The following is a 16,391-nucleotide window of genomic DNA, read 5'->3' on the forward strand; positions in this document are numbered from 1 at the left end:
ACGGTCATTAAATGCCTCAACAGCCTGTTCTGCCTGTTCGGTATGCCGAGCTATATCCACACGGATAGGGGGGCGTCCTTCATGAGTGAAGAGCTACGCCAGTACATGCTGTCCAAGGGGATCGCCACGAGCCGTACCACCAGCTACAACCCCCGGGGTAACGGCCAGGTGGAGCGAGAGAACGGGACAGTGTGGAAAGCAGTCACTCTAGCTCTAAGGACCAAGGGCCTCCCTATCTCCCGCTGGCAGGAAGTCCTCTCGGATGTGCTCCATTCGATACGGTCGCTATTGTGTACGTCCACTAATGCCACGCCTCATGAACGAATGTTTGTCTTTCCTCGGAAATCCACCTCAGGCGTATCCATGCCGTCATGGCTCTCCACCCCAGGTCCGGTACTCGTGCGAAAGCATGCGAGGGGCCACAAGACGGACCCTCTCGTGGAGCCAGTACACCTACTCCACGCCAACCCCCAATACGCATATGTCCGGCACGCCGACGGAAGGGAGGACACCGTGTCCATAAAAGACGTCGCCCCAGCCGGCATCGACAACAACCACGGCAATAGCAGCGACAACGATCACAGCAATTCTTACCCACCCACTACTCTTTTCAACGATCACAGCAACCCTTACCCACCCACTACTCTTTCATCACCCCCGGAAGAACATCGACCAACGGCACCCCCACCAACTACCCCTTCAACAACCCTGGCGGCACCCCCGGCAGAGACCCAGGAGGCTACCGGGGACACCCAGCCGACACCCGCGGCACCACAACAGCCACGTCGGTCACAGAGGACTATCAAACCCCCGAACAGACTAAATCTATAGAAGGGGTGAATGTGATGAAATATATTCCATTCATCACTGCCTGTTTTCTGTGTCTTGTAACTGCCTGCTTTCGGTGTCTTTTCCCTTCCCCCAGTCCTCATGTATTATGTATTGGAATGTGCTGGAATTGGTTGTGTGCAGGGCTCCGCCCATACCTGGCTCCTTTGTAATTAAGTCAGTCGGGCATCAGCCTCCTGAAGGAAGACATCTCTCTAGTTTACGTGTTATGTTCTAAGTTAATAAAAGCCTTACTTTTGTTCTGCTAACTTCGAGTCTCGGAATAATTGAGGCACATCAGTTATCGTAAAAGTCATTTTTTGTTGCTTTCCCCCCTCCTCTCCGATCCTAAGATATTAGAAGCTGCATATAAGGTTTTCCAATGAACCTTCTGAACCAGCAAAACTCAAGCCATGATCCCGCCCCTTACTCTTCCCCCTGTTGGGTTTAATCTTGGCAAAGACTCCACATATTCTACCCGCAAGCCGCCAATAAAGGGCCTCTTTAAAACAGATAGGATATAATTTTTTTGTGTGGGGGAGGGTGTCGCTATAATTATGCGGGTGTTAGTCGGAGTAGTTCTTTAAGATATTGCGCCCAGCCAGTATCCCGAGGTGCCTCGCAGCCTGTTGATTGGTGGGTTGGAGCCGGTGCGGGCGGTGAGAGTTGGCGCTTTGGCGGTGCGGGCGGTGAGAGTTGGCGGTGCGGGCGGGTCCGGGCTCGGTGGAGCCGTTGCCGGGGGAGCCAACAACATGTCGCTGGGTCTCCTGCAAGTGCTTCGGGCTGTCTGATTTGCTTCCCCTTCCCCGGTTTCTCTCCCATCCAAGCCGTAATGATGAGGTACAGTGTCCGGCCGCCGCTTTCTGTTGTGGTAACGTATCCCTGCCGCAGTTGTTCGGGTTCTCGGCTGGAATAAATGCAATACAAAGTATCCCCTCCGAGAGGATACAATGATGCCGCCTCCCCCGCACCGACCCTGGGCCCAGCTCCCTCCTCTCCGTTGCACTCTCCTTCTCGCTGGGCTGCAGCTGTAGTGATTGTGTAATCCTAAATTCATTAACCGGGTCTAGTGCTACTTCAATGCACAAAAAACAAAAATAGGAGATTCAGAAATAGGGTGTTAAATATTAAGCTTTAAAATCTCAGTTTTGTGGTTCTAGCGCAGCGCGTGTGAAGCTTTCTGTTTATGTTTGTGCAGGTCTCACAGGATGTTATACTATGGCGATAGTAATTTAGCTGCCTGCACTTCCTGCAATGCAGTCCTCTGATAAATTTAATTTTTTTTAACATAAAAATGTGAATTATCCAGTAATTTCAATGATACAAATTGGGAATTTAGTGCTTAAAACTGAGGTCATCCAAAACTCGGCTGCCCGTGTCCTAACTCGCACCAAGTCCCGTTTGCCCATCTCCCCTGTGCTCGCTGACCTACATTGGCTCTGGGTTAAGTAGCACCTCTATTTCAAAATTCTCATCCTTGTTTTTAAATCCCTCCATAGCCTTGCCCCTCCCTATCTCTAATCTCCTTCAGCCCCCTTACCCCCCCCCCCGATATCTGCGCTCCTCTAATTCTGTCCTCTTGAGCATCCTTGATTATAATTGCTGAACCTTTGGTGGTCGTGCCTTCTGTTGCCTAGGCCCTAAGCTCTGGAATTCCCTGCCTAAACCTGTCTGCCTCGCTACCTCTTTCCTCCTTTTAAGATGCTCCTTAAAATCTACCTCTTTAACCAAGCATTTGGTCACCTGCCCCAATTTATCCTTATGTGGATCGGTGTCAAATTTTTTGTCTTAAAATACTCTTGTGCAGAGCCTTGGGATGCTTTACTATGTTAAAGGAGCTATATAAATACAAGTTGTTGTTGAATCATCAGATAGTTTGTATTTTTTAAAATTCATTTTATGGGATGTGGGTGTCGCTGGCAATGCCAACATTTATTGCCCATCCCCAGTTGCCCTTGAGAAGGTGGTGGTGAGCTGCCGCCTTGAACCGCTGTAGTCCGTGTGGTGATGGTACTCCCACAGTGCTGTTAGGTAGGGAGTTCCAGGATTTTGACCCAGCGACGATGAAGGATCAGCGATATTCCTTCTTGGGCAGTCCCTGGGAACCGAGGATGACTTGCTTCCACATTAAAAATGAGTTCGCAGGTGACTGATGAGTCCAATGCGGGACCTACAGTCTCTGTCACAGGTGGAGCAGACGGTGGTTGAAGGGGCGGGTGGGTGGGGTGCTTGGGTTGACGTGCGTTCCTTGCGCTGCCTGCGCTTGGCTTCCGCTTGCTCCCGGCGAAGAGACTCATAACAAGAAATAGGAGTAGGCCAATCGGCCCCTCGAGCCTGCTCCACCATTCAATAAGATCATGGCTGATCTGATCCTAACCTCAAATCTTCTATCACTCTCCATCCCACCCGAACCCATGTGATCTCCCGGGAGAGGCGAAAAACCAGGTAAAAAAACCAATGGCCAATTTGGGAGAAAAAATCTGGGAAATTCCTCTCCGACCCATCTAGGCGATCGAAACTCTTCCAGGAGATCACTCTGTCACTATATTTTCTACAGTACTTGCCTTCTGTAAAGGCGATCTCCACCCCAGCCAGGAACAGGAATAAAACCATCTCCTGAAATCTAACACAGAATTAGAACACAAGAAGTAGGAGCAGAACCAGGCTACATGGCCCCTGGGCCCGCTCCACTACCCACAGGGCCATGACCATTCCGAACCTAGATTCATGTCCAATTTCCTGCCCGCTCCCCGTAACCCTTAATTCCCTTTACTTCTAGGAAACTATCTATCTATTTCTGTTTTAAATTTATTTAATGATGTAGCTTCCACAGCTTTCTGGGGCAGCAAATTCCACAAACCTACCACCCTCTGAGTGAAGAAGTTTCTCCTCATCTCAGTTTTGAAAGAGCAGCCCCTTATTTTAAGATTATGCTCCCTAGTTCTAGTTTCACCCATCATTGGGAACATCCTCACCGCATCCACCCGATCAAGCCCCTTCACAATCTTATATGTTTCAATAAGATCGCCTCTCATTCTTCTGAACTCCAATGAGTAGAGTCCCAATCTACTCAACCTCTCCTCATATGACCACCCCCTCATCCCCGAGTGAACCTTCTTTGTACTGACTCAAGAGCAAGTATGTCTTTTAAGTATGGACACCAAAACTGTATGCAGTATTCCAGGTGCGGTTTAACCAATACCTTGTATAACTGCAGCAATACCTCCCTGTTTTTATATTCTATCCCCCTAGCAATAAAAGCCAACATTCCATTGGCCTTCTTGATCACTTGCTGCACCTGCATACTAACTTGAGGTGTTCGGCGCCTTCCCGGATGCTTCTCCACTTTGTGCGGTCTTGGGCCAGGGATTCCCAGGTGTCGGTGGGGACGTTACACTTTTTCAAGGAGGCTTTGAGGGTGTCCTTGAAGCGTTTCCTCTGCCCACCTGGGGCTCTCTTGCCATGCCGGAGCTCCGAGTAGAGCGCTTGCTTTGTGAGTCTCGTATCGGGCATGCGGACGATGTGACCGTCCATCGGAGCTGATTGAGCGTGGTCAGAGCTTCGATGCTGTGGATGTTGGCCTGAGCAAGAACACTAACATTGGTGCGCCTATCCTGCCAATGGATTTGCAGGATCTTGCGGAGGCAGCAATGGTGGTACCTCTCCAGTGCTTTGAGGTGCCTGCTGTACATGGTCCATGTCTCTGAGGCATACAGCAGGGCGGGTATCACTGCTGCTCTGTAGACCATGAGCTTAGTGCCGGGTTTGAGGTCCTGGTCTTCAAACACTCTCTTCCTCAGGCAACTGAAGGCTGCACTGACTGAAGGCGGTGTTGGACTTTGTCGTCGACGTCTGCCCTTGTTGACAGGCTCTCGAGGTATGGAAAGTGGTCCACGATGTCCAAGGCTTTGTCGTGGATTTTGATAATCGGGGGGCAGTACTGTGTGGCGGGGGCAGGTTGGTAGAGGACCATTGTCTTACGGATGGTTAGTGTAAGGCCCATGCTCTCGTACGCTTCGGTGAAGGTGTTGATGATGGTTTGGAGTTCGACCTCCGAGTGAGCACAAACGCAAGCGTCATCTGCCTACTGTAATTCGAGAACAGAGGATGGGACGACCTTGGATCTGGACTGGTGGTGACGGAGGTTGAACAGTTTCCCGTTTTGCTCTGTAAATTAGCTCCACTCCAGTGGGGAGCTTACTGAGGGTGAGATGGAGCATTGCAGCAAGGAAGATCGAGAAGAGCATTGGTGCGATGACACAGCCTTGCTTGACCCCGGTTCATACGTGAATTGGGTCTGTGGTGGATCCGTTGGTCAGGATCACTGCTTGCATGTCGTCGTGAAGCAGGCGGAGGATGGTGACAAACTTTTGAGGGCAGCCGAAGTCAGGATGGTGTGTGACTTGGAGGTGATGGTGTTCCCATGTGCCTGCTGCCCTTGTCCTTCTAGGTGGAAGAAGTCGTGGGTTTGGGAGGTGCTGCCGAAGAAGCCTTGACGAGTTGCTGCAGTGCATCTTGTAGATGGTACACACTGCAGCCACGGTATGCCGGTGGTGGAGGGAGTGACCGTTTAAGGTGGTGGATGGGGTGCCAATCAAGTGGGCTGCTTTGTCCTGGATGGTGTCGAGCTTCTCGAGTGTTGTTGGAGTTGGAGCTGCATTCATCCAGGCAAGTGGAGAGTATTCCATCACACTCCTTACTTGTGACTTTAAGAATAGTAGACTGTATTTCCTTTGTCCTATTGTATTCAGGGAGTTTCCTGGATCCTGCATGGAATGTGTGAAGTATGTAGTTAACCTTGTTTTTTGTGTGAGTTAGAGGGATGAAATTACCTTAAGATCACCTTAATGTTTGTGCAACAAATGAGGGGATTTCCAGCAGGTTAAATTTGAGATTTAGGACAGAGAACAGAAGGCACTTTGGGGTAGAGTTTCCGCTACTTTTATCAGCGCAATCTGTTTGAAATGGGCCGAACCAGCACAAAAAAAGAACGGGGAATTTTAAAAGCAAGTTACATCAGGTGTAAATCAAATTTCTGTGATCTTTAACACTGGCTTAAAAATAATTGTGCCCGAAGCAGCTCCACCCCCAAAAATGGTCATGCCCCCAGGTCGAAATAATTGCACCTGTTTGTTGTTGTTCGAGGAGGGTCTTCAAGTTGAGCTGGTTTTAATAGGTGCACTGGCACTAGTAGGCATGTTTTAAAAGTTTTTACATATTAAAATAATATTTCACTTACTAAAACTTACTAAAACTGACTAGTGTACACCAATGAAATTGGTAAATTGTTCAGTATAGTTTTTTAAAATCATTTTCAGTGATTTAACATCGGGTTACTCAGGTGGCGGACTAGACACTCCTATTAAAAATGCTTATTTTTTGTGATAAACCCATTTTCATCCTTATTAATAAAACTGCACCAGATTACCACTTTTAAATAAATCAATGAATATCTTTAATGCAAAGAAAAAACCCAGTTATTTTCCATTACACTGACTGCGCTGGTTCATGAAAGATTTTATGTTTGTGATTACGCTGATGCGTTTTAGTGGAATCTTGAATTGTAACCTAACCAGTGCAATTTGCGCCCAGTTTCCTGATTGCGCCCAAATCGGAAACTTGCCCCCTTTGCTTTACACACGAGATTGAGAGGCTGTGGCATGCAGTATCAGAATTGGTGATTGAAACAGAGACACCATGTCAATATTTAAGAATAGGTTGGATAAGCGGTTGAAGGAAAGGACAATAATGCGATATATGGGAACAGGGCAGGCACATGGGACGAGAATGACTGCTTGTGTGGGGGATAAACACCAACACTGGTTGGGCTGTTTCAGTGTTGTAATTTCTATGTAATGACATAACCGTATACTCAGCATTTAAAAATTTACACACCATAAGCAATAGTTGGTCAGCCTTGGCTCAGTGGTAGCACTCTTGCTTTTGAGTCAGAGGTTGTGGGTTTAAACCCTATCCCATTCCACAGCGCCTCAAATTTATGTGTGGTAGCAAGTTCCATGCTCCAACCACCCTGAATAAAGACATTTCTCCTTATTTCCCTATTGGATTTATTAGTAACTATCTTGTATCCTTTCTTTTGGTAAACCAATGAAGCAAAGTACTTAAGTATTCCTGCCAATTTCTGCTTATCCTTTATTAGCTCACTATCCTCTCTCTCGGGATCCCACCTCAACACTTAACAATGTATCTAATGGTATTATAGGAATTACATGGAATATACAGCACAGAAACCGGCCACTCGGCCCAACTAGTCTCTGCTGGTGTTTATACTCCACACGTGTCTCCTCCCATTCCATCGACCTCATCTCAGCCTTTCAGCATATCTTTCTATTCCTTTTTCTCTCATGTACTTGTCTAGTTTCCTTTTGAAAGCATCTAAGCTATTTACCTCAACCACTTCCTGTGGTAGCGAGTTCAATATTCTAACCACTCTGAGTAAAGTAATTTCTCCTTGTTGCCCTATTAGATTTATTAGTAACTATCTTGTATTTATGGCCCCAAATGTTGTATTCTCCCACAAGTGGAAACATTCTCTCCACCCCATTCATAATTTAAAAGATCTCTATCAGGTCACTTCTAAGTTTTTTTGAAGCTGTTCAACCTTTCAAGAAATGCAAGGTCTGATGAGGTAGTAGTTATACACTAATCAAATGCTGTCTCAGAGCACTAACTTTCAGTTTCCATCGTGCTTATATGATACACTTTTCATATGTGTCTGCTTTGATTGTCTCCATGGAAATGCCATAAATTCATAATATATGAAAGTGAAATATCATGACTTAAGCAGATCTTTTTGGAGACCAATAACTATTTGTTTGCTAACATTTTCAGATGAGTACACCAGCCATATGAATGTCTTGCATCTTGTACACTTACCAGTGGTATACTTTGTACCATTTAATGCAGAGATAGTAAGGAAGTTATGAAGAGCTCTCGGAACTGGGTTTACATTCTTAATTTTCTGCTGACATGCACAGCCAGATTTAAGTCTCGAGTGCCCCAGAATTAATATTTTATAGCTACACTGAAAAAGTGAACGTGCATTTGCCTGCTCTGAGGAGCATATATGTCAAAGGGTTGTTTTCTTCTCCTCCTTCCCCTCTGTTCCCTTCTCCTCCCCCCCCCCCCCCCCCCCCAACCCCCTCCATACCCATCGCCCAAAACTGGCATCAGTCTAGTGTGTCTTCCCCCACAAGTGGGCTTGGAGAGAGGCTTCCAAGACTCCCAGGATTAGCTCCGTAAAAAATGTAGTTAGTGGAGGGGGAAAAAAGTGGAGGAACGCGAGGGGTTGCACCGATCACTAATTCGGCTGAACCTGTGGAGTTAATTAATGAAGCAGACTTGTTGTACAGGAAACTTCGCGATATCCGGCACCGACGTGATGCCGATCTGTGAAAACTTCCAGACAGACCAGCGCTAATGTTGAAGGATACGGAGGTTTTCATCTCCATATCTGACAACAAACACTGTTGCTTAGCAACAGCTTGTAAACAGTCGGCCCGTACCTTGGAAGCGTCTCTGTAGCTTAGCAACAGCTTCAGAGAGGCTTTCCAGAGACTGACTGTTTAATAAAAAAAATAAAAAAAATGCTAGGAGAAGGAAAAAAAAGAAAAAAAACCCAAAAAAACAGCTGCTGATTTCTGCTGTTAGATTGAGGTTTCTGGCCATACAACCTCCGGATAAACCAAAGTTTCCTGCACTTGGAAGCCATCCCTCTTTTTAAGTAGTCAGTTTCACTGTAGAATAAAGACAAACAAGCTCTTTCTGAATCAGACCTCTCCAGCAGCGACTGTGCACCTTCATTCCTTGCAAAGGGTCTTGGATTCTGTCACCTTCAAACTAAAAGACTTTTTTTGAATGTTGCATGTTCAGATGTACTGCTTGCCAATTAATATTTCTAGCAGGACTCCACCAATGAGCAAAGGGAATTCTGGAACTGCAGACCATTGATGTACTGGAGAGTTTCAGATGCCTGTGTTGTGACCATCTGATATTTGTGATCTTTTTCTCCTTTTTGGGGAGGGGGGGGGGGGAAAGAGACTGGCCCAGAAATTCGGGTCAGGAGCTTCCCGCGGGTGCAAGCCCCCGACCTGCACTTGCCATGCGCGCACCGGCAGTTGAGCTGTAGGGCCCCGTGGATTTCCGCTCCGGGGCCTGTCCCAGCTGCCGGCGCGCAGTGCTTGCGTGTCCCAGGGGCGTAGTTAGTGCAATGCATCCCCTGGGATTACGTGAGCCATGGGCAGCCAATCTGAGGAGGGAAAAGCCCATTCATAAAATTGACGGGAAGACCTGTGAAAACTTATGAATACTACGGGCCCCAAAATAGCAGTAAACCTTCAAATAATTTTTTTTTTAAATCACACTTTTTAAATAAACTATAAATTACATTAAATAACTATTTTAAACAATAATTTAAATTTTTGAAAAAAATAATTTTATAAAAAACGGGGCTAAAAATAAACTTACCTTGCTTTAAAGTATTTAAAAATAATAAACCTGTGGGGGAAAAAAAATGTTTTAATTTTAATTAATTGACCACTTACCTTGTAAAAAGCAGGCCTTACGCCTGCTTTTTAAATCTGTAAATCCTGCAGGCTTAACCTCGCGTGAAAACCTGCAAAAAAAAAACTAAGTTCGATGCGCACGCGCTGCCTCCCCTGCGCGCGCGTTCGACCTCTGAACCCCTTCGTTCAGAGGATCGGAAGTGCCGGTTTCCCGCGCATGCGCAGTGCATGCAGGAAACCGGCATTTCCATTCGGCCTACGGGTGAGTATCCCGTGCGTACTCACCCGTGGAGAGCCGAATTTCTGGGCCATTAGATGTATTTTAAACTTTTTTTTGATTTATTACCTTTGAGTGAAAGGGACAATTCTTACTGCTTTTACCTTTCCCAAAATACCTCAGGACCAGGCATTTCTGTGGCTAAGAGGGTGGGGTCTGTCTTCCGGGCATCACAAGTACATCTTAGTCAGCTTCCAGTAGGCTCACTGCAGTGGCTTGGTGAGAACACTTTCTTTCTGATATATTTCTTGGTGTACTTTCCTGTGCACGGTGACTGCGATTGGGGCCTTGTGGTAGATCCTGTAGCGTACGACCTGGAGTTTCCTCCTTGGGCACAACCCTGAAGTTGGACCCGATGTCAAGTTACACCCCAGTATCCTCCCAATCTCATTAGAATACGCCCAAACTTAAAAAGCACGCAAATCAGCGTAAACAATCTTGGGGTTCAAGGATATGCTGAACTCACACCAATATGTTTCTTTTATGAGTATTAAAATTTTCAACTCATTTGACCATCATTCATGCAAATTACGAACAACAACAACAACTTGTATTGCACAGCATGTTTAAGAACCGGCAATCGGGGAAGCTTTTCAATTTATAATGTGGCTTATATTTTTGCTATAAAAATGCATTCAAAGAAACCGAAAATACAGAGCAGGTCTCAATGATAATTTAAATAAAAAAGTTCAAACAAATTGCAATTAAAAGACCAGAAAAGTGACTCTCTCCCGCTGCAGCTGAAAATCTGGTCACAATGTTGAGCGCTCCTCCCAACACATGCAATTGGAGGATACTTGCATTTGAGAGTCAGGCCGTGGCCCGTTTTGTGGGTGGAGATTTGTTCGGATGGAGGGTTTGATGGACATAAAAGAGCGAGGATCTTGGGCGTATTGTAGCTACGCATGTAACTCGCTTGCATCCAAAATTCTGCGATTCTTTTAAGCCAAGTATTTGGTTTGCACCCAGATTACGGGTAGTATCTGCGTGCGAATGCGGAGGAAACCCCAGGCCTATATCTGTCTCTCTGGTGTGTGAAGTTATTCTTCGTTACAGCAATGTGAACAGTTCTACTGAACTGTAAAAAAATCTTTTGTTTTGCAATCTTTTGTTAACCTCATCTTTGGTTAATCAATTTAATTAATGATACAAGAACAGTAACTGAAATCCTCAAAGTTTTTAACATCTTCCTTTGCTGCTGCTCTTGACAAAATATTGGTAAGAAAAATTAGGGCATTTTGGTTTTGAGAAAATACGACTTTCAAAATTCACTTCACTCCGAACAGTAAACCCTTAAACTAATGAAGATGCCATGCTGGATCTGTACACCCATATGTTTTTGTTTTGGGTACTACCTGTCTGAGCTTTAAGCTCGAGGTTTAGTTTGTGCAGGCCAGGTGCATACACTTGCATTCTGTTGTGGAGGAGAGGGCTGGATATTGTTTAAGGCAGACACTGGACTAGAAATATCTTCTAGCTTCTGTCAATGCCAGTTGAAAGTGCCCAAGAGAAGCCTGAGGAGACTCGCACTGCCATCTTCTCCCACTTCCTCCCTGCCCCTGTCTTGGCCTCTCCAGTAGCCGTCTCCCTGCAAAGACATAACTGAGATTGAGCTTGTGGAAATCTTGAGCTGTGTTCTATCGCTCCTTGTACTTCCAGTAGTGTGCGAGTATTTTTAAATGCAGCATTAAATAGGCAGGTTGTACTGTACGAATTCTGTTTTGATGCCAGGAACACTGCTGTATAAATCCTGGAGACTAGAAATTTAAATGCAAATTATATTTTGCACTGAAGCGTACACAAAGTTTCCAGCAGTGGCTTATTATACTTGTGACTGGCTGAAGGAAATGTTTTCAAATCTTTACACACTTATGTATTTTAGAAGAAATTTTTAGGCTTTTTGTTTCCTTGCTGTTGTGGAAAGTCGTTACCTTTTTTAATATGGTAAGAATAGTCCTTTTTAATGTAAAGTTGTACTTTTTATACAAAACATCAACATTTGATTTTTTTAAATCGTGTGTGTGTTTTTGATTTCAAGGTTCTGCTATTGTGACCCTTTGCCTTCCTTAGTGTGCATGAGAGTGTTGTTGGCCAACGAGTCAAAATGATGTCCAAAAAAGGCAACGGTGGATGGTTTGTGTATGATGCACTACTGTGGAACACTGAGTTAAATAACAACGATTCTACTGATGGAACCACATAGCTAATGCCTGCTACTGAGGCAAATATTGCACAGTGTCAGTCGGTAACCTCTCAGATTTCATCCAGATACTATGTAGTCATAATCGGGGGTTGCTCACTCACGCAGTTCAGTCTTTAGAATTATAGAAGTTTACAGCAAGGAATGAGACAATTCTGTTCTGTCTGTGTAGACTCTTTGCTAGAACAGTTCAAATCGACTTCCACTGCCCTGCTGTCTCCATAGCCTGGCATCTTTCTTTGTGTTTGCTCTTTTAAGAGATGCAGTTGTCTCTGCCTCATCTCTCTTTGGCAAAACACTCCATGCTCTAACAACTCTCCTTACTCTCTTCTTTGGGTCGAGTCTCTGAAGCAACCATAGACTATACGGTCCTAGTCTAAGGATTGTTTTGTTTATATACTAATTTTTGCAAGGGTTCTGCTCTAGTTGGGTAAATCATCGCTCCCCAGCCTCGGTCACAAAGGCTCGAACAATGATCAGAGTTGTTTGGAATATCTTGTGAGCATGATTGTGGTTTTCTTATAACATTAACTGTTCTTCCAGCATGCTTCAACTTCCAAAGGCCTCATTGTTTTGCTTTCAATTAGAAATAACGCTTCAAATGCTGTTGACTGCTAAAGTTTTAATTTGGGGTTGCTCTGTGGGTTATTGGCGGGGCGGGGGGAGATGGGAGAGTCCAGTAAAGCAGATGATTACAGCATTCATTGTTAACCTCTATGTTCTCATTGCTGTCTTGCATATTTAAACTAACCGATCAAACATTGTAACCAGTTCGATGCAAAATAATCCCTAACTGACAATCCCGCCTGTTTGGTACATGCTAGCATCATGTAAGCAACATGTAGATATAGTTGAAATCTAGACCAGAATATATTTTCCTTACTCATTAAGCTGATGATACTTGTGTCAACCTAGCTTATTTTACAAATGTTTACATTGGTATACAACGTACTCTCCGAATATTAGATTTTTATTTTCAACTGATTGTGTAATTGCCTTTGAAATGTTCAAATGGGCCTTTGAAATGTTCAAATGGAGATGTGCACTACCATAATAATTTTTGATAAAATCCCAGAGAATGCTTGGTACTTTGCACTGGGTTGTTCATGCTGGACTGAGGTAATGTTTCCTACTGTACAACAGACTTTAAATGTTGTATTTAGGAGGTGGGATGGATGTTGCAGCACACCGTGCCATGGAATGATGGGACATGGATTTATAGCCATGGCTTGTACAGTTCCTGATCTTGGGGTCATCAGGAAATGCTAAGCTGATTCCATATACTTCTCAATCAGTGATTTTATGGTATAAAAACAGAAAATGTTGGAAATACTCAGCAGAACAGGCAGCATCAGTGGAGAGAGGAACAGAGTTAACATTTCAGGTTGATGACCCTTTGTCAGAACTGACCAAGGGTCACAGACCTGAAACACTAACTCTGTTTCTCGCTCCACTGATGCTGCCTGACCTGCTGAGTATTTCCAACATTTTCTGTTTTTATTTCAGATTTCCAGCATCCGCAGTATTCTGCTTTTGTATTAGTGATTTAATGGTGGTCAGTTAGTGAAAGACATTGGCGAGGTTTGGAAACGGCTGACATGGCTGGGGAATGGTCCGCTGCACAAGAATTCTTTTTTTTTAAAGGAACTTGTGTTCAGAAACTGTAATCTCATCTTTACTGCAAACAGACTGAATTGTTGCATCATTTACCCAAGGTTGAGCTAGCATTGGTTCACTGAAGTAGCTGATAATGATCATTGAACAAGTTTTCCTGCCAACTCAACCGCGAGGCACTACGGTCTGCAATTGTGGTTCAGACGGCCATTCCTTTTCTTGGTAAGAAGCTCTTGTTTGTAACAAACTGTATTGTAATGTTTATTTGGTACCCTTGCTTACTGCCCAAATGCACCTGGTCACCCCTTGCATAAATTCGGGTATAACCCCAAGGTAAATAAGCGCAATGTTAATCTTCTCTTGCTATAATGTCCCATTTCTGCTGAAATTGATATGTTTCACTTAACATCTGATGAGGGATTAAAATATTGAAAAGATTTTTCACGTACTTGGAATGTGTAGTATTTTACGATGATTCTTCCTGTTCAGGTCAGACTGACATGGAATACGATGAAAAACTGGCACGATTTCGACAAGGCCATCTCAACCCCTTCAATAAAGATCCAGCTGGAAAGGTGGAGGAAGGCACCGAGGGTGATCTGTCAGTAAAAGGTCAGCACTGTGGAATAAAGTGTAGTGTCATTGGGAACGGTGCTAGCAGCAGCCTAGTTTCCTCTTTCTTTATGGTATTTTTCCATCATGTACCTTTCCTAAGATTAACTCCGAGTGCTACAAGCACAGTTCATGAGCTAGTATTTTCCAAGGGTTACAGAAGACACCATTGAGAATTGGAGTCAGGGGCAAGAGGTGTTGCATATTCCTTTGCTCTGTCACTCCCTAAAGGGCCTAGCTTGTAATGGCCCCACCATGACCCCAACTGAGATCAGCCAACTCCATATAGTTCAAGGCTGTATAACTTTGTATAAGCTGACTACCACAACACTTTGGAAGAGGTAGAGGGTTCCCTCTGTGTGCTCTATACAGCTATAATAACTGTGTTTATAAAGAACGTGTTTCATTACAAATAGCAAATAGAGGAAACTGTTCCCCATGATGCATTTAACCACTTACCAAATTAGCTCAGAAGGGCAGAGTGGAGCGTCCTATATTAAAGCTTGGATTCCTGTTGTGTGTTTTGCAGCCGTTTGGTCAAAGCAATGGCCCGGATTTTGCGGTCGGTATGGCCGGTGTACTCTCAGTACGCCTCCATACCTCCTGTGAAATTCACCGCAAGTTCGGGATTTGCGCGAAATCCGGAACTTGCGGTCTGTCAACATGCAGGCTGACAGGCCATCCGCGCCGGCCACGTAAAAGCAATCGTTGGCGCAGAGACTGGCCAACAATTGAGCACGGAAATGTTACGTTTGATGCAAACAGGCGCAGGGTCTGTTTGCATCAGCTTAAGGGGATACCTCCAGCATTAATTAAACATTTTCATATTGTAAATTATACACACACACTGTATCAAATGAGTTTCTGCAAATATTGGCCCGGATTACAGTTTTAATGTCTAAAATTATCAATTTAATTTTTAGTGAGGTTATTGGGAAGAAGGTAATTACGAATAAAATTCCAATTCTTTAAATTATCAGATTTTGGGATTCTATTACATCTCTTTATGGGATTCCCATCGGAAATGATTTAAATGGAATTCTGCTTTGATTGGAGGACCAGGCCCACATGATCCTAGGTATGCTTGCGCACTACTTGGGATCCGTGGGCCATTACGCTGTCCTCCGCCTCGCAGCCTCAGACCGCAGGTTTTCGCAGCCTCGCTGCCAGCAGGTAGGTTCATAATTCTTTCTGGGGTCGGAGGCCTCCTCTGGAGGTACGCCTCCGACCGCAATCTTTGGTTCAATATATGGGCAAAACCTGGGATTGGGTCAACTGGCTGGCATCTTGGTTGCAGGATCTTTTTAAATTTTCTCTTGGGATATGGCAACACTGGCCAGACTCGCATTGGTTTCCCATTGGCTGCCATCTTGAGCTGCTGCAGTCCTTATGATGGTGCTCCCACAATGGGGTTAGGAAGAGAATTGCATGATATTGACCCAGCAATGATGAAGGAAGGCACTATATGTCCAAGTCAAGATAGTGTGTGACTTGGAGGGGAGCTTGCAGCTGATGGTGTTTCTATGCCATTACTGCCCTTGCCCTCCTCGGTGATTTGAAGGCAGACAAAAGCAGTTCAGCACCAGCAAAAACTTGATAAGCAGAAGTCAGAATTTAGTTGCAGAAGTCAGAAAAGCACCCAGAAATTAACCAGCAGCCTAAAAGGACAAATCAGCAACTAACCTCTGTGCAGGGATGACCCCTTTAAATAGCACTGCTACAGGGTTCTTGCTGACAGCACCATGAATTGCTGAGCAAGTTTATCACGTGGCAAGTCAGTTGGGGCAGCCCAGTTTCACAAAAGGGTCCTACAACAAGCACGGGACCCTTATTTAAATATTATAATGAGCCTTTTTGTATGCTTCTGGTATGTGCCTTGGGCTGCTATGGCGGTTCCTGATCCAATATTGCAGGCAGCATGGAATGAGCGTGTAGATGTTGCCTGCCATATTGAGCCCTTGGACACCCATTAACGCCTGTAAAATGGGTGCAGCACAATCGAATTTCTAGGCCAAAGTGCACAATAGGTAGATAGTGGTCTGATTTTATATGTGTATATGTAAAATTTTTGACTTTGCTCATAAGTTTCCTAACTCCAACATTTTTGTCTGATTTACACACTCTTGGAGCACCTTGGGGTGGTTTAGTATGTTAAATGCACTATATAAATGCAAGTTGTTGTTGTTGAGGACACTATATCTGGTTTTCCCTTTGTATCTGACCTGCAGATTTGAATTCCTTTCCCTACAATACATTCTAGTTATTACCACTATCCTCTATGTGGGTCAGCAGTTTCATCCCCAGTACAATCCTCTAAACTTTTTCTATTCAAGTG

General features: G+C 44.7%; 1 protein-coding gene across 6 annotated transcripts in view; it reads left to right on the plus strand.

Moving 5' to 3' along the window:
- The first annotated feature begins 1,371 nt into the window (after nucleotides 1–1,371).
- def8 (differentially expressed in FDCP 8 homolog) overlaps nucleotides 1,372–16,391 on the plus strand; it is a 60,359-nt gene continuing 45,339 nt past the window's right edge. The window contains exons 1-3 of one of the 6 annotated variants that reach the window (XM_085991659.1): nucleotides 1,372–1,464; nucleotides 13,546–13,666; nucleotides 13,934–14,056. In XM_085991659.1, coding sequence (XP_085847785.1) covers nucleotides 13,945–14,056 — 112 coding nt within the window. In that variant the 5' untranslated portion in view covers nucleotides 1,372–1,464; nucleotides 13,546–13,666; nucleotides 13,934–13,944. The other 5 variants (XM_085991658.1, XM_085991657.1, XM_085991661.1 and 2 more) reach the window with 5 other exon arrangements.

Source organism: Somniosus microcephalus, chromosome 6, assembly GCF_052327205.1.
Source record: "Somniosus microcephalus isolate GS21.2 chromosome 6, FLI_Smic_1.0, whole genome shotgun sequence".
In the NCBI taxonomy this organism is placed as follows: Eukaryota; Metazoa; Chordata; class Chondrichthyes; order Squaliformes; family Somniosidae; genus Somniosus; species Somniosus microcephalus.